This window comes from Saccopteryx leptura, chromosome X (assembly GCF_036850995.1).
Source record: "Saccopteryx leptura isolate mSacLep1 chromosome X, mSacLep1_pri_phased_curated, whole genome shotgun sequence".
Classification (NCBI taxonomy): Eukaryota; Metazoa; Chordata; class Mammalia; order Chiroptera; family Emballonuridae; genus Saccopteryx; species Saccopteryx leptura.
The window spans coordinates 64690003-64711337 of NC_089516.1; the positions used below are offsets into that span (position 1 = coordinate 64690003).

General features: G+C 43.5%; 1 protein-coding gene across 3 annotated transcripts in view; it reads right to left on the reverse strand.

The window, feature by feature from the left end:
* The window catches only part of NHSL2 (NHS like 2), a 292396-nt gene that overhangs the window by 77753 nt on the left and 193308 nt on the right, over positions 1–21335 (reverse strand). Inside the window, exon 1 of one of the 3 annotated variants that reach the window (XM_066357414.1) lies at positions 12000–12109. The exons of 1 other annotated variant lie outside the window; for it this stretch is intronic. In XM_066357414.1, coding sequence (XP_066213511.1) covers positions 12000–12066 — 67 coding nt within the window. In that variant the 5' untranslated portion in view covers positions 12067–12109. Of the gene's footprint in view, positions 1–11999; positions 12110–21335 lie in introns of those variants that run through there. One more of the 3 variants, XM_066357411.1, reaches the window with a different exon arrangement.

The window sequence follows — 21335 nt, forward strand, 5'->3', positions numbered from 1 at the left end:
GAGTATAATTCTGATTCCAAAACCAGGCAAAGACAACACAAAGAAAGAAAATTATAGGCCAATATACTGGATGAATTTAGACAAGATCGGGCACGTTCAGGGTGGTATGGCCGTAGACATCCGGATGAATTTAGATGCTAAAATCCTCAACAGAATATTAGCAAACCGGATCCAGCAATATATGAAAAGAATCATGCACCATGATCAAGTGGGATTTATTCTTGGGAGGCAAGGCTGGTACAATAATCGCAAATCAATCAATGTGATTCATCACATAAACAAAAGGAAGGAGAAAAACCACATGATAATTTCAATAGATGCAGAAAAAGCATTTGATCATATCCAGCACACATTCATGATCAAAACTGTCAGCAAAGTGGGAATACAGGGAACATACTTCAACATGATAAAGGCCATCTATGACAAACCCACAGCCAACATCATACTCAACGGACAAAAATGAAAAGCAATCCTCTTAAGATCAGGAACAAGGCAGCGGTGCCCCCTTTCACCACTCTTATTCAACGTTGTTCAGGAAGTCCTAGCCACAGCAATCAGAAAAGAAAAAGAAATAAAAGGCATCCAAATTGGAAAAGAAGTAAAACTATCATTATTTGCAGATGATATATTGTATATAGAAAACCCTAAAGTGTCAGTCATAAAACTACTGGACCTGATAAATGAATTCAGCAAGGTGGCAGGATATAAAATGAATACTCAGAAATCAGAGGCATTTTTATACACCAACAATGAATTGTCAGAAAAAGAAATTAAGGAAAAAATCCTCTTCACTACTGCAACAATAACTAAAAATAAAGTACCTAGGATTAAATTTAACCAAGGAGATTAAAGACTTGTACTCGGAAAATTATAAAACATTGATAAAAGAAACCAGGGAAGATACAAACAAGTGGAAGCATATACCGTGCTCATGGTTAGGAAGAATAAACATCATTAAAATGTGTATATTACCCAGAGGAATTTATAAATTCAATGCAATACCAATTAAAATACCAATGACATACTTCAAAGATATAGAACACATACTCCAAAAATTTATATGGAACCAAAAGAGAACATGAATAATCTCAGCAATCTTGAAAAGGAAGAATAAAGTGGGAGGTATCACACTTCCAGATATCAGGTTATACTACGAGGCCATTGTACCCAAACAGCCTGGTACTGGCATAAGAACAGGCACATAGATCAATGGAACAGAACAGAGAACCCAGAAATAAACACCTTTATGGACAACTGATATTTGACAAAGGAGTTAAGAGCATATAATGGAGTAAAGACAGCCTCTTCATCAAATGGTGTTGGGAAAATTGGACAGCTACCTGCAAAAAAATAAAACTAGACCACCAACTTACACCATTCACAAAAATAAACTTAAAATGGATAAAAGACTTAAATGTAAGTTGTAAAACCATAAGCATCTTAGAAGAAAATATAGGCAGTAAGCTCTCTGATATCTCTCGCAGCAATATATTTGCTGATTTAACTCCACGGGCAAGAGAAATAAAAGACAGGATAAACAAGTGGGACTACATCAAACTAAAAAGTTTTTGCACAGCTAAAGACAATAAAAACAGAATAAAAAGGCAGGCCCTGGCCGGTTGGCTCAGTGGTAGATCGTCTGCCTGGCGTGCAGAAGTCCCGGGTTCGATTCCCGGCCAGGGCACACAGGAGAAGCGCCCATCTGCTTCTCCACCCCTCCCCCTCTCCTTCCTCTCTGTCTCTCTCTTCCCCTCCCGCAGCTGAGGCTCCATTGGAGCAAAGATGGCCCGGGTGCAGGGGATGTCTCCTTGGCCTCTGCCCCAGGCATTAGTGTGGCTCTGATTGCAACAGAGTGATGCCCCAGAGGGGCAGAGCATTGCACCCTGGTGGGCAGAGTGTCGACCCCTGGTGGGCGTGCCGGGTGGATCCCGGTCGGGCGCATGCAGGAGTCTGTCTGACTGTCTCTCTCCGTTTCCAGCTTCAGAAAAATACAAAACAAAACAAAAAAAGACAAACTAGACAATGGGAGAACATATTTGACAGTACGTCTGATAAGGGGTTAATTACCAAAATTTATAAAGAACTTGTAAAACTCAACACCAGGAAGACAAACAATCCAATCAAAAAATGGGCAAAAGAAATGAATAGACACTTCTCCAAAGAGGACATATAGATGGCCAATAGGCATATGAAAAAATGGTCAACATCACTAATCATTAGAGAAATGCAAAGTAAAACCACAATGAGATATCACCTCACACCAGTCAGAATGGCGCTCATCAACAAAACAACACAGAATTAGTGCTTTCAAGGATGTGGAGAAAAGGGAACCCTCCTGCACTGCTGGTGGGAATGCAGACTGGTGCAGCCACTGTGGAAAACAGTATGGAGATTCCTCAAAAAATTAAAAATTGAACTGCCTTTTGATCCTGTTATCCTACTTTTAGGAATATACCCCAAGAACACCATAGCACTGTTTCAAAAGGAGAAAAGTGCCCCCGTGTTTATGGCAGCATTGTTCACAATAGCAAAGATCTGAAAACAGTCCAAGTGCCTGTTAGTGGACAAGTGGATTAAAAAGCTTTGGGACATATATACTGTGGAATACTACTCAGCCATGAAAAATGATGACATTGAATCATTTACAACAACATGGATGGACCTTGATAAAATTATACTGAGCAAAATAAGTAAATCAGAAAAACTAAGAACTGTATGATTCCATATATAGGTGAGATATAAAAATGAGACTCAGAGACATGGATAGGAGTGTGGTGGTTGGGGTGGGGGGAGGAGAGGGCGGGGGTTGGGGGGGAGAGGCACAAAGAAAACCAGTTAGAAGGTGACAGAAGACAATTGGACTTTGGGTGATGAAAATGCAGCATAATCAAATGTCAAAATAACGTAGAGATATTTTCCCTGAACATATGTACCCTTATTTCTCAATGTCATCCCATTAAAATTAGTAATAAAAAAGTTAAAAAAGAAGTACAAATATATAGTTACAAAATCGTCACAGGGTTGTAAAATACAGCAAAAAAAATACAGTCAAAAATACTGTAATAGCTATATGGTGCCAGGTGTGTACTAGACTTATTGGGAAGAATAACTTCATAAATTATATAAATGTTTAACCACTATGTTGTACACCTGAAACAAATATAAAATAATACTGAATGTTTAGTATAATTGAAAAATTACAAAATTTTTATAATATGCCAGTAAATTAAAAAGCAGGATAAAATAATATAAGTATAACTTGATCTCAACAATCTAAGTATGTAAAGAAACACTACTGGAAGGAAATGTATCACACTTTAATCAGGGTCTAAGAATTTATCTTAAGAAAATAACCAGAGTTGGGTAAAATGGCTACATTTTAAAAACAGAAAACAAGCCTGACTGCTGGTGGCTCAGGGGATGGAATAACGACCTTGGATGCTGAGGTCCCAGGTTTGAAAGCCTGAGGTCTGGCTTGAGCACAGGCTCATCTGGCTTGAGCACAAGCTTACCAGCTTGAGCTCAGGGTCACTGACTTGACCGTGGGATCATCAAAATGATTCCATGGTCACTGGCTTGAGCCCAGAGGTTGCTGGCTTGAAGCCCAAGGTCGCTGGCTTGAGCAAGGGGTCACTGGCTCAGCTTGAGCCCATCCTCACCCTGTCAAGGCACACATGAGAAGCAATCAATGCACAACTAAAAAGTGATGCAATTGTGAGTTGATATCATATTTTCCCATGTATAAGACACACTTTTTTTTTTCCAAAAAATTTGGGGTCTAAAAACTGGGTGCATCTTATACAGTGGTTGTAGATTTTTTTTACTTTCATTTCCCATAGATGGAACTGAGGATGAGGCAATATATGAAGACAGTGTTTCGTCATCAGACACAGATGAGGACCAGCTAATGGATGGGAGTTTTGACAGTGATGAGGAATTGTATGAATTTTATGATGAATAAAACCTGAGTTCAATAACTTTATGTAATACATTTTTTTTCAAAGTTCGAGCCCCCAAATTAAGGTGCATCTTATACATGAGATTTTCTTATACATGGGGAAATATGGTACTTCTCATCTCCCTGTCTCTCTCTCTTACTAAAAAACAAAAACCAAAACCAAAAAACATTGTTGGTCTTGCCTTTGACTTGGTCTCCTATCAGCCATCAACACTGGCCTGCCTCCCAAAGGCTTGAGTCTGTCATCCCCTCAAAAACCACTTCTCATTTGAGTCCTCCTGACTGCTGTTACTGTGATAGGAAGCTGCCACTGAGTGTGACCGGAGTTAACTTGCTTGGGATGGAAAGAGTCAAATTAGAGTCTAAGCTGATATTTGTCATTTGTTCCCCTAACTCAAGTTTTTTAGTTCTTTTAGCTGTAGTCAAGGCAAACTATTGCCCCCGGTAAGGAAATAATTGGTGGGTGTCAGTTTCCATAACAAAGACTTCATGTTTGGGAGGATGGGAGCCTGACAGTGGTGGGCATGGGGACTGGGTTCATCTTCAGAATCAGCAATGTGACCTTGGAATCTGTGGATTAGGACTCTGGCTAGGATGGCCACCCGAAGTGATCTCAATCTTCTTAGTTTTGCTCTTTCCCCTGAGTAGAAAGCTCTCATACGCCAAACCAGGTTCTGCAGCTCCAGAGAATATGAGGGAGCTGGTGACAGAACCAAAGGTGGGGATAGATGTCTAGGTACACAGTCATGGTGCAGGGATGGGGTAGTCTAGGGTCTTGGAAGAAAGAGGGTGGAGCATCAGTGTTCAGCAGTTAAAGCTAGGGCAGAAGTATGGGGAACTAAGCCATAGAAGTCAGAAATTCCAGAAGTCAGGCCCCTGAAACCAGGTCCCAAGAGGCAGGTCCCCAAAGCAAGAGCAAGGTCCCAGGCTGGGTCACAATATTTCAAAGGAGCAGTGTGCTAGAGATAGCATGTGCCTTTATGCCCTGTGTGGCACAGGAAGATGCATATCTTCTCTGAGGCAAGCCTAAAGCCTAAACAACACCCCCACCCAACCTCCAGGTCTACAACTTCCACAAAAGGAATTCATGGAGGTGGCTTTCTGTACCACCCTCTCCAATGCCAGAAACTACTCAGAACACAAATTCTACCCAGATGGAAAGGAGCGACTGGATGCCTCATCTTGCTTCTGCCCTTCATATATGCTCTTGGAGAATTTTATAAGAGATTGACTTTTAGAGTAGGAAATTTGCTGTTGAGAAAGATGAAGGTTTCATCAAAGACCATTTACTCCAGAGATGCAGATAGTAGTTAGGAGGCCACATTAGCCTAGCTTGTTTAGAAATACTGCCAGGTAGCCATGTAAAGCTGGCCTGTCAGTGTGTGGGACTCCACACACACACCAGGGACATCTTTCCTTGTCCTCTCAAGCATCATTTTTGCCTCTTCTCAATGTCAGAGCCTTGTCTGGTTTCTACCAGCTTCATAGTAGTCATGTGGACATGGTCATGTGGCACAGAATGTCTCCAACAAGGTGATGAGGAAATCCTGGAGGGCATGAGTACATCATCCTCACAAGCATCTTATGAGGTAAGCACTCTTAATCCCACCAGACCAAGGAGGCAGCAGAGCCCAAGAGTTTGGGTCACTTGCCTAAAGGCACATACCTCATAAATACCTGAGTCTGGCTGAGAATCTAATCAGGTGTGGAAGTCTTCCCCAAGTTCTTTACCAACTATTCTAATCTTCTTGCCACAAAACTTAAGCATTTCAGGGGAGGAGAAAAGCCCACAATATTTTTCCAATTATTCTTCAACCATGGCTAAAACTAGAAAACTTCAGTTTCTTAATCAAATGTCAATGGCACTCCTCACTCAGAGGCTGGGCTTGTGCTGCTGGGTGGCTCCAGCCTAGCTTTGTTGTGAACTGCTATGGAACAGTGGCAAACAGTACCTAATACTCTGGTTTCAAAGTATTTGGATATATCCCATGATAAGGCCTTCCAGTGTGCAGCATTTTACACCTCACAAAGCCCTTGAAAACCTCCTATATCATTTGCTTCTTATCACAGCCCTGTAAACTGGTGGTAGGGATTACTGTTATTCTCACATTGCAGAAGAAGAAACTAAAAATACAATGGTGAAATAACTTTCCCAAAAGGACCAAAGTAAGGATCACAGTTTGGATTCAAACCTGAGGCTGCTCACACAAAATCCACACATTTCCTCTTTCCCTGTGGCTGTTTTTACTTTTACATTTATGTCTTTTGAGTGTGTTAGCTAGCTTAGGGAAATGATATGATTTGGCCTCTCAGCTTGACAGAATGGTTTGCCAGCGTAATTGCTCTGTGTGTTAATGGTTTTTATTTTTAATTGCATAAACAACATTATAACAACATTAATGGAAGGCCAAGGGAAACAAAATTCACCGACAAGCTTGCCACCCACAACAAATCAGGTTTTGTTTTTTCCACAATTCCCTTTCAGTCCTTGCTTATGTGCAGACACAGTTTCAATAGGGTTTCTAAACTTCAGCATAGATACACTTTTGTACTGTGCTTTTTGTATATTATTGTTTATTTTAAGCATTGTCCATGTTGCTCAACAGTCTTCATAATTAGCTCTTTAGTGGTTCCACCATACTTCAGTGAGGTTAGATACATCAGATTTACTCAGACATTCTCCTGTTATTTGATGTTAAGATGTCCATTGTACATTTTTATATCCATATGTTGCTTCCTTCTACAATAGTTCTGGCCCAAGGAATGTGGGAGCATTATGATTGGCTTTCAAGTCCCAGGGCCTGTGCTTTTACCTCTAACACATCTCTCAGTATGGGAGGTGAGGAGTGCCAGGAAATATTTTCTTTGGTGGTATAAAATTTCAACTTCTCCCATACCTTCCAATGGGCTCATTAAATTGAGTTAGGAAATATGTCTTTAGGAGGAAAGTCCCCAGGGCATAGGGGCCACTTGACTCCCTTATAAGTCTTTGCCACTTTAGCGTCTAGCATACAGAAATCAAGGATTGTGAGAATTCAATAAGCTCATAAATATGATAGGGCCAGGTTAATTCCAAAATGCCCTGCAAATGCAATAAGATGATTTCTTCAATTTATTTAGGCACAGAGAAGAAGTGGACTCATTTCTATCTTAAAACACAGGTTAGCTTGCTTATAGAGCAGGTGTGGTCGCTGGGGTGGGGAAGGTGGAAAGCATCATGATACCAGTTCCCCTACATCTAAAGCCTCTATCAACATTTAGTTTAAGTCTAAATTTAAAAATCCCCTTTCTTTCCTTCTAACTCAAGAATCCTCAGTTCTAGCTTCTGGATCCAACACAGGGCCTCCAATAAGTTCAATTATTCCAACAACATAAATGTGCCATTAAGGGGATGTATGGTAGGACTTCTACAAAGCTAGGAATTGCAGTCCTGGTTGCTATAGAGACTTGCTAGCCCTCCAAAGCAAAGCCACAGTATCCTCCTTTCACCACAGCTGGTCTCCAGGGTTACTAACTCTTGCCACAGATGGAAAGATAATGAGAAGCACATGGCAAGGTACAATAGACACAAGCCTGACAGTTGGACAAACTTGGGCTAAAATTTGGGCTCTACAATGTCCTGGTTGTCAGACAATGCTGTAGCTCTACCCTGAGTCTCAGTTTTCTTATCTGTAAAATGACATCAACAGTCTCTGTTTCGAGGTGGTTTTGAGGGTTAAGTAAAGTCATGGATGGAAAGTGCTGGTAAACAATAATAAGTGTGCCATATTAGTCCCTTTTCTCTCCTGTGGGACAGTAGTTCAAACAGATGGCTCTGGTATGCACAGTCATGTACATATCTGCCCCCACCACATACAACCTATGTTTTAAGGTCATGTTGAGCTTCCACATGCTGTGATTAACCTACTGCTGCCCAATCCACAACACCACCCCACTCACTTTGCAATTATATTGGTCTCTCCATACATTTCTGGTTCTATTCTCAGGGTAAGACCCATGGTATTCCCCCATCTGCAATCATAATCACTCTCCTTCCACTTGAAAATCAATTTCACCTTTCCAAAAGTTTTCCTAGACATCTTATACCACATCTTCCCAACCACTGTAGGGGTGTGTGTTAAGGATCTTCTCTAAGGATTCATAGCTTCTTATAGGTGAATGGTAGAGGTAGCAGAAGCGAGTGACTTGTCTAAGATCATCCTGGTCATTCATGGGCAAGAGATCAGAACCAATGAACCTATCTTCAATTAAACAAGTTTTAGCCCTTGCTCTTGAAAAAAACTCATATTTTGTGAGCGAAGATAAACATGTAATAACCACCATAAAAATGACAATTCCAGAAAGAAGTCAATCTAAAAAGGTTATATACTGTATGATTTCAACTATATGACATTCTGGAAAAGGAAAATTATGGAGACAATAAAAAGATCAGTGGTTGCCAGAGGCTGGTAGGTGAGGGGGGCATAATGAATAGGTGGAGAAACTACTCTGTGTAATACTATAATGATGAACATATATCATTATACATTTTTCCAAAACCAATTGAACGTACAATAATAAGAATAAACCCTAAGGTAAACTATGGATTGTGGGTGATTATGATATGTTCATCAATTGTAACAAATATACCATTCTGGGGAGGATGTTGATCAAGGGGGAGATAATGCATATGTGGGGGGAAGGGGTATATAGGAAATCTCCATGCTTTCTCGTCAAATTTGCTATAAACTTAAAACTGCTCTTAAAATTAAAATATGAATAAAAAGATACTGCTAGCCATTATAAAATTATGTACAAGGCACTAAATTAGTACAGGGGAAGGAAAGATAAACTCTGTTACTTTTCTATGGCAGAAGGAGGTCAGTCAGGGAAGGCTTCAGAGAAGAGGTGACACCTAGTTAGGGTTTTGAAGGATGAATATGAAATTGTCCAAAGAAAATGGAGGATACAGGCAAAGGGAGTTCCAGGCAGAAGAAAGTGCATTTGGGAAAGTATGGGAGTGTTGAAAGGGTATGGTGTATTTGGAATACCACAAGTCTGTTATTCAAGATGGCTGGATCATCAAATTCAACAGGAAGTGACAGAAGGTAAGGTTGAAGAAGGCCTGATCATGGAAGGTCTCTAAGTTGTGCTAAAGAACACATAGTTTACCCTATAAACTGGTGTCTCCAAACCCTCAGGCAACCATGATCCACATCCTGAACTTTTTTCCATTTTCATGCACCACTTGTACTACCATTTACTTAACCACTTTATTTTAAAAGACTCACTTTGAAAACACTTAATCTTGCCCTAAAAAGAAACCATGGGTTAGATTTACTAACTTTGTTTTTTCTCTAATACACATTAAAATATATACAGAACTTGAAAGCTAACGAATGTTTTCTCTATATCACCTACAAATGATCCCCTGAGCCACCTGGGACAAGGAGGATGTACTTTGGAACAACCCTGATCTCCTTTGCCCAAATTAGCAAGGCTTGGATTCATAGTAGGGGACTGCAGAGGCAGATCACTAGGCATGGCCAGGAGGAGGGCAAAGGTGAAGGCAGGGAGCCCAGTTCTAGAGTGGGCCAAAGTTAATAAAAGTTTAGACTCAGGCTTTGAGAGGAGGACAAAAGGAGGGTCTGCCAAGTCTCAGAGAAAGACTTAACAATAAATACTTGTTGGATGGATGGATAGATGGATGAATGAATGGATGAATGGTGGATGAGTGAATTAAAATTGTACGTGTGAGGTGAAAGAGAGAGGGGAGCAAAGGATGACTCTAAGGTTTCTAGTTTGGGTTACTGAATAAATGGTGGTGTCAGCAAGAGAAAATGGAAGAGAAAAAGGAGAGTTTTTCTGCAAGGGTAGAGGGTGGTGCAAGAAAATGTGCTTAGCTGAGAATGAGGTCCTCATTCGGGTGGCACTCAGGGCACTCAGGTGGAGATGAAGCAGTTGACTATGTTAGTTTGAACTGGAGATAGACATTTGGAGGCCAGCCTTATGGCAGTGGGCTCTGGGTGTGCTTTTGACCACCAGGGAAGAGGGTATAGAGTGAGGAGACATAGGTCTGAGGCAGAGCTCTGAGAAAAGGACATTTGTAAGTAATGCAACAGAAGGGATGCTTTCTTCCTCCATGAACTTTCCTGGTGACCTCACCTTCTCTCTTAGACCATTAGCTGATTGTTTCCTGTGCTTTTCTCTTCTGTTTGACCAGTCAATGGGCATCCTCTCTCTAGACAGTATAGTGTGGGTGAGTGTTCTGGGACTGCTTAGGGATGGTGGGTGAGCAGTGAAGTGCTGGGGGAAGACAAGGTCCAGGAGGCAGAGGGAAGAAAGGGAGCAGCAGTCATGAGGCCATCTCCTCACGCTGCCAGAAGCTGGTCCAGTGCCTACTACCTCTAGAATGACCCTGGATTGGAGAGGGCATTGAAGATGCAGAGCAATTTTTAAGAAATGAAATGGCAGCCAGTAACTGTTCTGAGCAGTTATGCAGAAAATTATGCTCAGGCTCCTGTACTAGGCTTACAAAAGCATCGTGGAACACTAGCAGGTCCTGAACCTCCAGCTCTATGGCAGAGAAGCAGGGTGCTATAAGGTGGTGGTTGGGCCATCTACCTAATGATGGCTTTAGAAGAGTATGTCTACAGAAGATTTCAAAGAAACTTCAACACCCAGAACCTTCACCACTGGCTCAGTCTACCACAGAGGCCAAAATTCCCATTGAGGAGACCAAATCAAGCCCTGCTCTGACAGGCAGGCTCCAGGGGCAGTTACCTTGCCTGCCAGCACATCCCAAATTGCTTTTTTGTAGCCTCCCTTCCTCACATGTCCTGTGAGACTCTCTTTGAAGGATTCCTCTAGGACTGGCTGGCCCTAGACAACTCCCCTCAACTACATGGTCAGCTTCCAGAAAAAGGCAGAGGCAACTATCTGGACCTGAGCATGGCATACTTTCGGCAAGATGCCAATCTGTTTGTTGCTTTCTTATGGTAAATTTGAGTTAAACTTGACAACAAATTTCTATTCATTCTTACCAGCCTGAATGGTGGGTGAGGTCCTACCAAGCAAGTACTCTTCTCTATGAGGAGGGGTTTTGAGAAGGGCAAAGAAGAAGCACCATAAAAAAAAAGGGACGAGAACAAGAAGAGTACTCCTGGCAGAGTACACCTGTGCATGCATCCTGATCTGAGGCAGCAGTGGAGGGTGCTTTTCAGTGGTCAAAGAACAGGCACAAGGGAAGAATTGGTAGGGGTGAATGGGACAGGAGAAATGCATCCACATGCTCTTGCACTGCCAAAGAAGGCAAGCCAGGAAAAGTTGTCTCCACATTCTGTATCCCTGATTTCCATATTGTTGGCATCTAGTGAAAGGTTTGTTAGGGGGAATTATGCCAGTATCTCGAGTCCATGTCTGGAGAGTATCAAGGTGCAAAGCAGAGGGCATACCCAAGGTAGAAGGGCAACAAGCTCAATGCTGCCACATGCTCTTGTCACCCATTCAGTAGAGAGAGTTCCCTGCCGGGGGTGGGGCAGGAGGCGGGGGCAGGGCATTACACAGCAAGAAACAGATTCATCTGGCTCATTCCATGCATGCAGCATAGGAGGTGTAGGTGTGTGTGCAGCGTGGGTGAGAGGTGGGCTGCGGGAGATGAGGGCTTGAATAACAAAGGAGGCTCAAAAAAGATAAGCCATGCCTGCTTCCAGGTCTCTCTGCCTACGGAATCCAGACAGAAAGCACAGTCCTAGCAATAAACTTCAGTCCCCAGGACGCTGCTCACTTCCCTGATGCTCCAACCACCCTCCAGAGGCTGCGTGGGGTTGCTGGTGAAGAGGCCGGCCCCTACCAGCTCTGGAATATTTGACTTATTCAATTCAGGCTGGCGCGAGAGCAGGGGAGCCGGGAGTTCACCGCATCTCCCTTGGGCTCTTTCCCCGCCCCCTGCCAGCCCCTTTGAGTCACACTAAAGGGTCATAGGCCCTGCAGCTGCAGCTGGGGAGGCCCTCCATGCGGGAGCCCGGGAGCCGCGAAAAAAGGAGGGAAAGGAAGAGAGTACCTGTTGCTGAATGCATCCTGCTTTGGCTCTTACTCCTCGGTTGCTTGTGGTGAGAGTTGCCCATCATTCTGTTCTGGACTGGCAGCCGCCCCGTAGCTGCCGCCGCCGTCTCAGCCTCCTCCTCCTCCTCCTTTTCCTCCTCCTCCTCTTCCTCCTCCTCCTCCCCTTCCTCTCCTCCCCCCTCCTCCTCTTCCTCCCCCTCCTCCTCCTTTGCCTGTGCTCCTCCCCAGGTGCTTACATCACCTCAGCTTTGCTTCTCACACATATGGCTCATCCAAATCCTACTTGTGCCCCTGGCACACAATTGTCCAGACCTGACCCCCTCACTTGGAGTACAGCCTGCTAGGAGCTTCTCTCAGCCTCTCTCTCTCTCACTCTCTCTCTCTCCTTCTTTTCCTCTCTCTCCCATCCTCCCTCTTTCCCTTATTCCCTCCCTCCCTCCTCCCTTCCTCTCTGTGTCTCCCTCTCCCTCCCCCTTGCTTAGTGCTCCACTCAGGTTGAACAGCCCAGTTCCAGAAGAACCATAGCAAGCTGAAAGAGTGGCCCCCGCCTCATCTGCCTCTGCTGCCAGGGCCAGCACGAGAGCCCTCGGGGACCCGACTCGCCTGCCCTCACTGTCCCTGGCTGCCTTTGCTCTCAGCACTGTCATTTCTGCTGCCGCGCTCACTCGTCTGCAGAAGCTCGCAGGAGTGAGGGGCCAATAACAGAGCCTAATCCAGAGTGTGGCAGGAACCAGTGAAGGAATGTGCTACCCAAGAATGCTAAGTGACACAGCTCCTTGTTCCATTGGGGGACAGATCCAGTTCTGTAAGTGACAGCTGCCAATTAACTCTGGGCTCCAGTCTCGACAGAGACCTGGAGAAATCTGGGCAGAGCATGAGGCTGCCAGGCTGCAGGCTTGGAGCTAACACAGAAGGATGTCACTTGTACACCCAACGTGGCCACCAGGCGCACCTGCCTCCTTGTCAGGCACACCTGAAGCCTCACTGCACTCACCCCCCCCTTTCCTTCTTTGCTTTTCCTGAGGGATGGCAGAGTTGGCAGCTCAGAGAATTACAGACTGGAACTGGGACCCTTGGTAGCCAATGAGAGGACTCCTTCCATGAGTTCCACTCTAAATCCACCACCCGCTCTCTCTCCCCCCCCCCACACAAACACACACATGTGTGCACATGCAGCTTCTCACTGTAAGTGCTGCAGCCCTGTGGAATAAGTGACATAGGGCAGGTTGTGCTGGCTCAGCACTTCATTCTGGCTCCAATAGCCTGGCATCGAGGAAGGGTCATGGCTTCTGGAATCAACTCTGCCAGAGCTAGACAATCTTTAGTAATTTCACTTACTTAGAGATTTGATACTGCCCAACGCTAATGTCATCTGATACCTGTTCATGTTGACAGAAGATCTGTCTGCTATAGTCACAGCACAGAGCACTGTTGGTGCAGGTCTAGCTAGAGCATCATCCTGGCAGACATGGGCACTGTGCCACCCAGAAAGCAGAGCTTTCTGGCTTTGAAGCAAAATGTCTCAAGTGAGATCCCCCTGCCCATCCATCCATTCATCCATCCATCCATCCATCCATCCACCCACCAACCTACTCACCCAACCAGTCATTTACTCATTCTTTCAACACTTCTTGGAGATCTGTTCTGACCAGATTGATCTTCGGCTAGGTGTTGAGACACAAAGGTATAAGTCCCCACCTAAGAGGGGTGACTGACACACCCACACACCATGACAGTACAGTGTGATCACTGCTATAACAGGGAAAGAATCCACATATTGTGGGAGCACAAGAGAGAAATTCTTCATTCTGAAAGGGTAGGAGATACTATCTCAGAAGAAGTGACACTTGGGTTGGGCCATGGAAAATTCAACAGAATTGACCAGATACAAAAAGGTAAAGGGCATACTGTTAATTATTTGGGATATTACTCCTGCCAAGAACCACTTCTGCCAGACACCCATCTGTCAAAGTTCTCTTCAATTTTCTTCAACAATTTCACACATTGGTTCAGGTACACCTCCATGCCAGACCAAGACTCCAGGAGGTAGACACTGCCTTTGAAGACCCCCAGGTTAGTAGCAGAGACAGATAGTCACACAGAGAAGTCACAGGATGGTGTGATGCATGCTTGGTTTTGCAGCTCATTATAAAATGTTGTAGGAGGCCTTTAATGTAATCTGCCACAGGCCAGAAAAGAAGACTTGTGGAACAGAGGTCCCCAGCAAGTGTAAAGGGCCAAGAGTGAAGCATTTTGGGAAAGTAGATTTATAGATATGGTAAAAATCTTGAAGGTGTATGAACACAGCAAAAACCTTGAAAGTGAGATTTTAGAAAGGTTTGGTTCCTGTCCTCTTACCCACTTGTGATGGATCCTAGATATGAGTCTGGATCAGTTCAGAGTTGTCAACATGAACTGAAAAAAATTTTAGAGAGGATGAAAGAGACAGAGCCATGACATCTTGAGATGGTTCTAAGCTATATACGGATTCCCTGAAAATCAAGACAAAATTGAGCTCAATTGGGTTGTATACTTGGGATCCCAGATTATATTCCTGGGACCAAGTGAAAAAGCTTGACTAAGAATAGGCATATTTGAGAACTGTATAGGGAGTAAGGGGATGGAAGTAAAGGCTGAGAAATGAGTAAATGGTCAGAAACTGAATACACCGATGTATCCACTACTTAGGTCTAGAAACTGAGCCTGACCAGAACTGCAGAAGCAGTTTTTTTGCCATCATTACAGATCTGTAATCATTACAAATCTGCCATCACAACATCCCTGTAGGAAGGTGTACATTGTTCAACGGGCTTTACAGATACCTAAACTGAGGCTGAGAAAGGGGAGGCAGCTTGGTTATGGCTCCCTAAAGGTCAGCACCTGTGTTCAAGGGGTTCCCATAGTAAACAAACAAACACCAAAAGAGAACAGTAGACACAGAACCCCTCCTTTCTTCCTGTGCCCCTCCGTCTTATCATTTTCTTCTCTCCTCTTGTTGTCTGAGCTTCTCATAGTGGAGTCTTCACCTTGTGCCTCACCCCAAACTGGAGCTCCTCTCACATAGTCACCAGTGTCCCTGTGGCCACAGCCAGTAGCTGCTTTGGCATCTTTTGTTATTGGGCCTCCCTATCCTGTTTGCCACTGGGGATTACACACTTTTTCACAAAATGTACTTAACCAGTACATGGGACAACAAGGATTTGAACCCCTAGCTGTCTGTCTCCAAATTCAGTACCTTCTCCATCATATTCCTTTTTATTATCTGAAGTAGGGAATGCCTTTAGACATTGTTAACACTTTCCTCTGCCTACCCTAGCTATGTATGAGTCCTATGTTATTCCTTAGAACTGCCTCCTAGATAAACTTCTCAGTGTCATCTCCACTTCCCTCACTCTGCTCTCAGCCACCATTATCCCTCTCCTAGACCACTAAAGTGAACATCTTCTTCACTGGGCTCGTTGGTTCCACTTTTGCATCCTAAAATCTAATCTTCACACAGCAGCCAGAGTGAGCTCTTACAAACATAAACCAAGTCACAGCAGTCCATTGCTTGGAACCTTCCAGTGATCTGTTGTTAAAAGTGTCTAGTGAGTCTAAGCTCTCTAGCTGATACTCAGAACCCACCTCATCAGACCTCTTCACCTTCTTTACCTATTCTCTGCAGTAAACCCCTCTGCTCATTCACTCTATGGGCTACCCATTCTGTTCTTTACCTCATCCTTATGATTTATCACTCCAGGGTAAAGCAAGCTGGAAAACACTTTGGAGTCAGAGAAATCTGGATTCAAATGCTCATTCTGCCATTTCTACCTGTGTGATCCTGCAAAGATACTTAATCTCCCCATCCTCCATTTCCTCACCTGTATAATGGGCTATGGAAACTTCTAACTTGCAAGTACCAGGCTTACAGTAGGTGTTTGCCAAAAAGTGTTTCTCATCCCCTTCCCACTATCTCTCCATCTGTTCCCAAATCCTACAATTCCTCAAAGCTCTTTCTCCACCCATCCCCACTCTGAAGGGCTCATTTTCTCTTGCAGGTACCTTCAGTCCTAGCTGTTTGAGTCAGTCATTTGTGCCTGGCCATAGCTGTCCTGAACTTGTTAGAAATCTTTCATGCACTCATGAATCTTCTATAGCCCAACAACGTCTGAGTTTCTTGAGGGATGGGTCAGAATTTGAGTCTTTACATATGCTCTGAACAAGGCCTGGCACAGAGGTATCTCAGTTAGTGTTCACTGGCAAATCAGCACGGGGCAGGCTGCCCTGCTCATGTCGACTCTTTCCTCTTCCTCTTCCTCTTCCTTCTCTCTTGTGCTCCTTGACAATTCTTCCAAAAACTCCATGCTTGGTCCTCATGCTTGCACCAACCTAAGAATTCTCTCAAAATGTTCACCCCCATTTCTACTTATCAGGTGGATATCTGGCTGTGTGTGGTGCTGGTGGTAGTTGTGTTGACCATGGAAAGGTGCTAAACTAACTATTCTTTGCACTGAGCATTGTGCTGGAGAGTGGGGTCCAGATGAGGTGCAGCGGTTTTGGGAGGGGCTTAGATCCCTTGTAGGATCCAAGGAAGATTCCTGTGGAGTTCAGGAGGAAAGACTTACTTTTTGGCACATGTACAAGGTGAACCAGCTAAGAACATCTGTTTCTATTGAAGAGAGAGGGTCAGAGCCCACTATTCAGCAAGCCACTCACCCAACTTGGTACCTTAGATGCAACAGATAAGGAACAGAGAAGTCTGAGGCCTAATGTAAGTAACTCTGGGGTCCATTTCCCCAAATGAATAGCATTTAAGTCTCATTGTTGTTACCACATCAGCCATGTCCAGCTGTACTCAGGTCTGGAGAAAGGGAAGAAAAGGCAGTACTATCTCTAGACTGTATTCTGGAGCCTGAGAGATGAGACAAGAGCCAGCTTGTCACTTCAGTCATGCTCTTGTTTACTCCTCACAGCCACCATGTGACTGCAGATTTTTAGGACTCATTTTCCAGATAAGAAAATGGAGTTAGGAAGAGAGTTGAACCCAATAAGTGTCATGGTTAGGACTAGAACCCAAGTTAGGCTGACTCTAAACTCAGTTCTTTGTCACTGCTGGTCCCATCTGCCATGACCCACATACATTCTGCTCTGGGTGGGGAATTTACAGCTATAGGTTTCATAAGGAAAAGTGAATTTTAATACACAGCTCCTACTCTGACTCCAGCAAGCTGTAGCCAACTAGAAGTTGTCCCTTGGCAGTTCAAGTATTAAGATACTGTCCAATCTGCGTTTCAGTCACAACCCCTCAAGCCTAAAGCACCAACTTCTCTTCCAGCCCCAAATATGTGCTGTGTGTTTTCTATTCTGTCTGGAATGATTTTTCTTCCATTTCCATCTCAGTTTGTGAAAAGTCATATAAGCTCTGGAGACCCAGCCTCCTCCTCCCTGAGGCTTTCTCTCAGCCTTGCAGCCAGAAGCAAACTCAGCTCTGCATAGCCATATCTTCCTCATGAATGCCACATTGACTGCACATGCCTACTCATCGTGCTTCAAGCCTTTTCCTATCTCTCCAAATATAAACAGCCTTCTCCTGTGTTTATTCTTACAACACAATACGTACAATGCTCCACAAAGTGTGGTACACATTTGCTATTGGTGCATGAGGTCATGGTATGAGGGAGGATTTTAGATACAGATGGATGAGCTTTCTAAGTTTAATAGCCATTATTTTTCCAATATATATTAGACTCTAATAATAATTAAAGGAGAAAAACTAGTGCATAAAGTGTGTCATTACTTGAGTATTCAAAACTGAATTAAATGACTTGGTTTAAAGAAAAATAATTTGTTGTCTGTAAAGTAGACTGAACTGTTAACAACTTTCTACAAGGCAGTTGTGAGAAGATATGTAATGATAGCTAAAAACTGCCCTGCAGAGGGCTTCTGCAGTCCTGGTCAAGCTTGGCTTCTTGTCTTGGATAGTGGGTCCATCGGTGTGTTCAGTTTGAAATCATTCATCAAAGCATACATTTTTGATATGTACTTTTTGATGTGCATGTAATCATCCAAAAAAAAGGTCTAATTTTAAAAAAGCAGTTAACACACATAGAAAGCCCTCACTCAAGGGGAGTTGAACACTTTGTATTTGGGACCCAAGTGACTAGAAGGGAAATGATGCTATTAACATCCAAGTAATGGGAGTACACACGAATAGAAAGTAAGTTTAGGGAAGGCAGGGGGCTGTGAAATTGTGAATTGGGGCACGTTTTCTTCTTTGGCCCTGTCCAAGTAAAAAAGTCAGAGTGCCTTTTGAGAATTGTTTCTGATGAGAAGTAGACAAATACCAAGGCCATGGGGTGGAACCAGCCAAGAACTGTATCATAAATTAGCATAAAACCAACAGGTTTAGCAGAGATGCCAGCACAGGAGACAGTCTGCTTTGTAATCTTGTGTGGGTCCTGGGCCTCTTTGACCCTCATTTAGTTTCCACTCAAGCATTGAAATATATGGACCCAATTATACCCTGAGGGTCCTCTCAGCTCACACGTTCACAGAGGGCTTATCCTATGTACTGATATTAGTCAACAAGTACATTCTTGAATTATTTGTTCATTAGTTCTGTTATAGGCACTATTTTATATTCAGGGACACAAGAATAAGAGGCCCCATCTGCTGTCCTCAGAGGGCTCCTGGGTCACAATTTTTCTCATATCCTTCTCCCTAGAGATAGACTAGCATCAAGTTCTAGAGTAGAAGGGCCCCTATAGACTTATAAAGGAAATCTTAACCACAGTTGGAAATGCATAGCTTTTGAGAGTTAGGAAAGGGAGAGGAAATTTGTGAAGTGGGCTGGGGGAAGCAACAAGGGAGTGGTGGAGAACTGAAGTATGTGCACTGGCCACCCTTACTGCAGCCCCCAAGGCACTCAACCTCCAACCCGAGAAACCTCTAGACTGGCCCAGTTCAACCTATATGTATGTAGTCAATAGGCTGCCAACAATTGCCAGTTCACATCCCACCAGCTGTGATGTCTCAGTATTTTTGAGCCTATTACCTGACATATGGATATTTATGTATAAATGATATACATGTAATACTATACTGATGGATTTTATAAATTATAATATATAAACAAATATGGAAATTATGATATGATAAAAATGAATGTCAATAGGAATATTAATATTTTATTCCTGCATCCTAGTAGATTATGCAATCACTTTGGAAACCATAGGACTAGTGAACCACCAGTGTGATGACAGAAGAAAGCCAGAGAAAGAGATGTGTATGTGTCAGGCTCAACTATGTTTTAGACCTTGTTCCCAGTGCTCTGCATGCCTTAGTCATTCAGTCATTCAATGGATTTTATTGAGTCTATTCTATCTAAGCCCTGTGCTGGATACTGGGAGATGTAGATGGACAGGACAGACATGAGGAACCTACAGCCCAGTCAGAGGAGACAGGTAATAACCACACCCAGTAATAACCAAGCTAAGGCTAGCTTTTGCTGTGCAGACAGAAATGCAATGAAGGAAATCAATATGGTGATATGACAGTGAGTGATGGGTTGGGGGCAGTTAGCTAGTTTGGATAAGTGATTGGCAATGGTCTCTTTGAGCTAAGAACTGAGTATGACAACGAGCCAGCAGAGGGAACAGAAAGTGCCAAGTCCACAAGTGAGAAGGATCTTGATGTTTTTAAGAAGTGGAAAAAAGGCCAGCATGTCTAAGGTAGAGGAGGTGAGGGTGGATTTTATTTTAGGTGCAATGGGACATTATTTGAGTGTTTTAAGCAAAGGAGTGGTGGGATTTGATTTAATTTTTAAAAAATACCACCATGTGTGCTATGCGGACAATGGACTGGAGGAGATTCAAGAAGAAACGGGGAAGTCAGGAGACTATCCTACTGGTCTGGGCAAGAAATGATGAACCAGGCTCAAGGCAATGGAAACTGAGAAACAAGCAAGCATAAGATATACAGTGTGTCCATAAAGTCATGGTGCACATGGTGCACTTTTGACTAGTCACAGGAAAGCAACAAAAGATGATAGAAATGTGAAATCTGCACCAAATAAAAGGAAAACTCTCCCAGTCTCATACCTATTCAGTGCAGTTCAATGTGGGCTCATGCACAGATTTTTTAGGGCTCCTTAGGTAGCTATCCCGTATAGCCTCTACAGACTTGTCACTGACTGATGGCCTACCAGAACGGGGTTTCTCCACCAAACTGCTGGTTTCCTTCAACTGCTTATCCCACCTAGTAATGTTATTCCTATGTGGTGGCGCTTTGTTATAAACGCGCCAATATTCATGTTGCACTTTGGTCACGGATTCGAATTTAGCGAGCCACAGAACACACTGAACTTTCCTCTGTACCATCCACATCTCGACTGGCATGGCCGTGGGCTGCCCCTCTGTATACACGGTGTTATGTCATCATCTGCACATGCTGCCACATCATCCTACAGAAACTGAGAGGGTTTTCCTTTTATTTGGTGCAGATTTCACATTTCTATCGTCTTTTGTTGCTTTCCTGTGACCGGTCAAAGTGCACTATGACTTTACGGACACACTGTATTTAAACTCTGTAACAAACCTATTATAATGTCCTTGAAAGACCACTATCATCATCCCTGTGGCACCAATAGGAAACCAAGGCCAAAGAAAGTTAAATAACTTGTTCAAGATCACACAGCTTTTGTAAGTGATAAAAACAGGATTCATCCAGGTTTGCCTCGCTTCCTTTCCATCCTACTCAGAATTCTAATTATGTTTCCTGCTCCAGGGAATTGTTCACCAGGACAATACAGTGTCTTCTTGTTTCAATCCTGAAAATCATGCACATCCTGAACAGAGAAAAAGACACTGAAGACTATTTGACCTAAGAACCAGCCAAGGATATAGAAGTGATTAAAACAGTCCATTTGTCCTGTTTTCCTAAACACGCTGAGCTCACCAGATCTCTAAGTAAGGGAAAAACCATTCTTTCCTTTGTAGGGGGAATGGACAGGAGGGAGGAGGTGAGGATATATTTGGAAATAGAAAAACAAAAAGCTGCCAACTTGTGCCTTCAAGGAAATCCCAGGGGCACAAGCCAAGATGGGGAAGTGCCTTGCCAAGTCCCTCAAAGCCCCCATAGTTATCTGTGTGAAAAAGAAGGCAAAATTGTTCGTGCCAAAGACATGAAGTCCTTTACAGAGCACTTTGTTAGCAAAGCCTAGCATCCCTGCCACTATGCAAAGCACGTTGGACCGTTGCCATGGCAACAGGCAGCTGGGCGCCTGAATCAGCTCAAGGCCTGCCTCAGAGAGGCCCAAGACTGTGGGGGCATCTCCCAGAGGGTGGAGGAGCTGTTT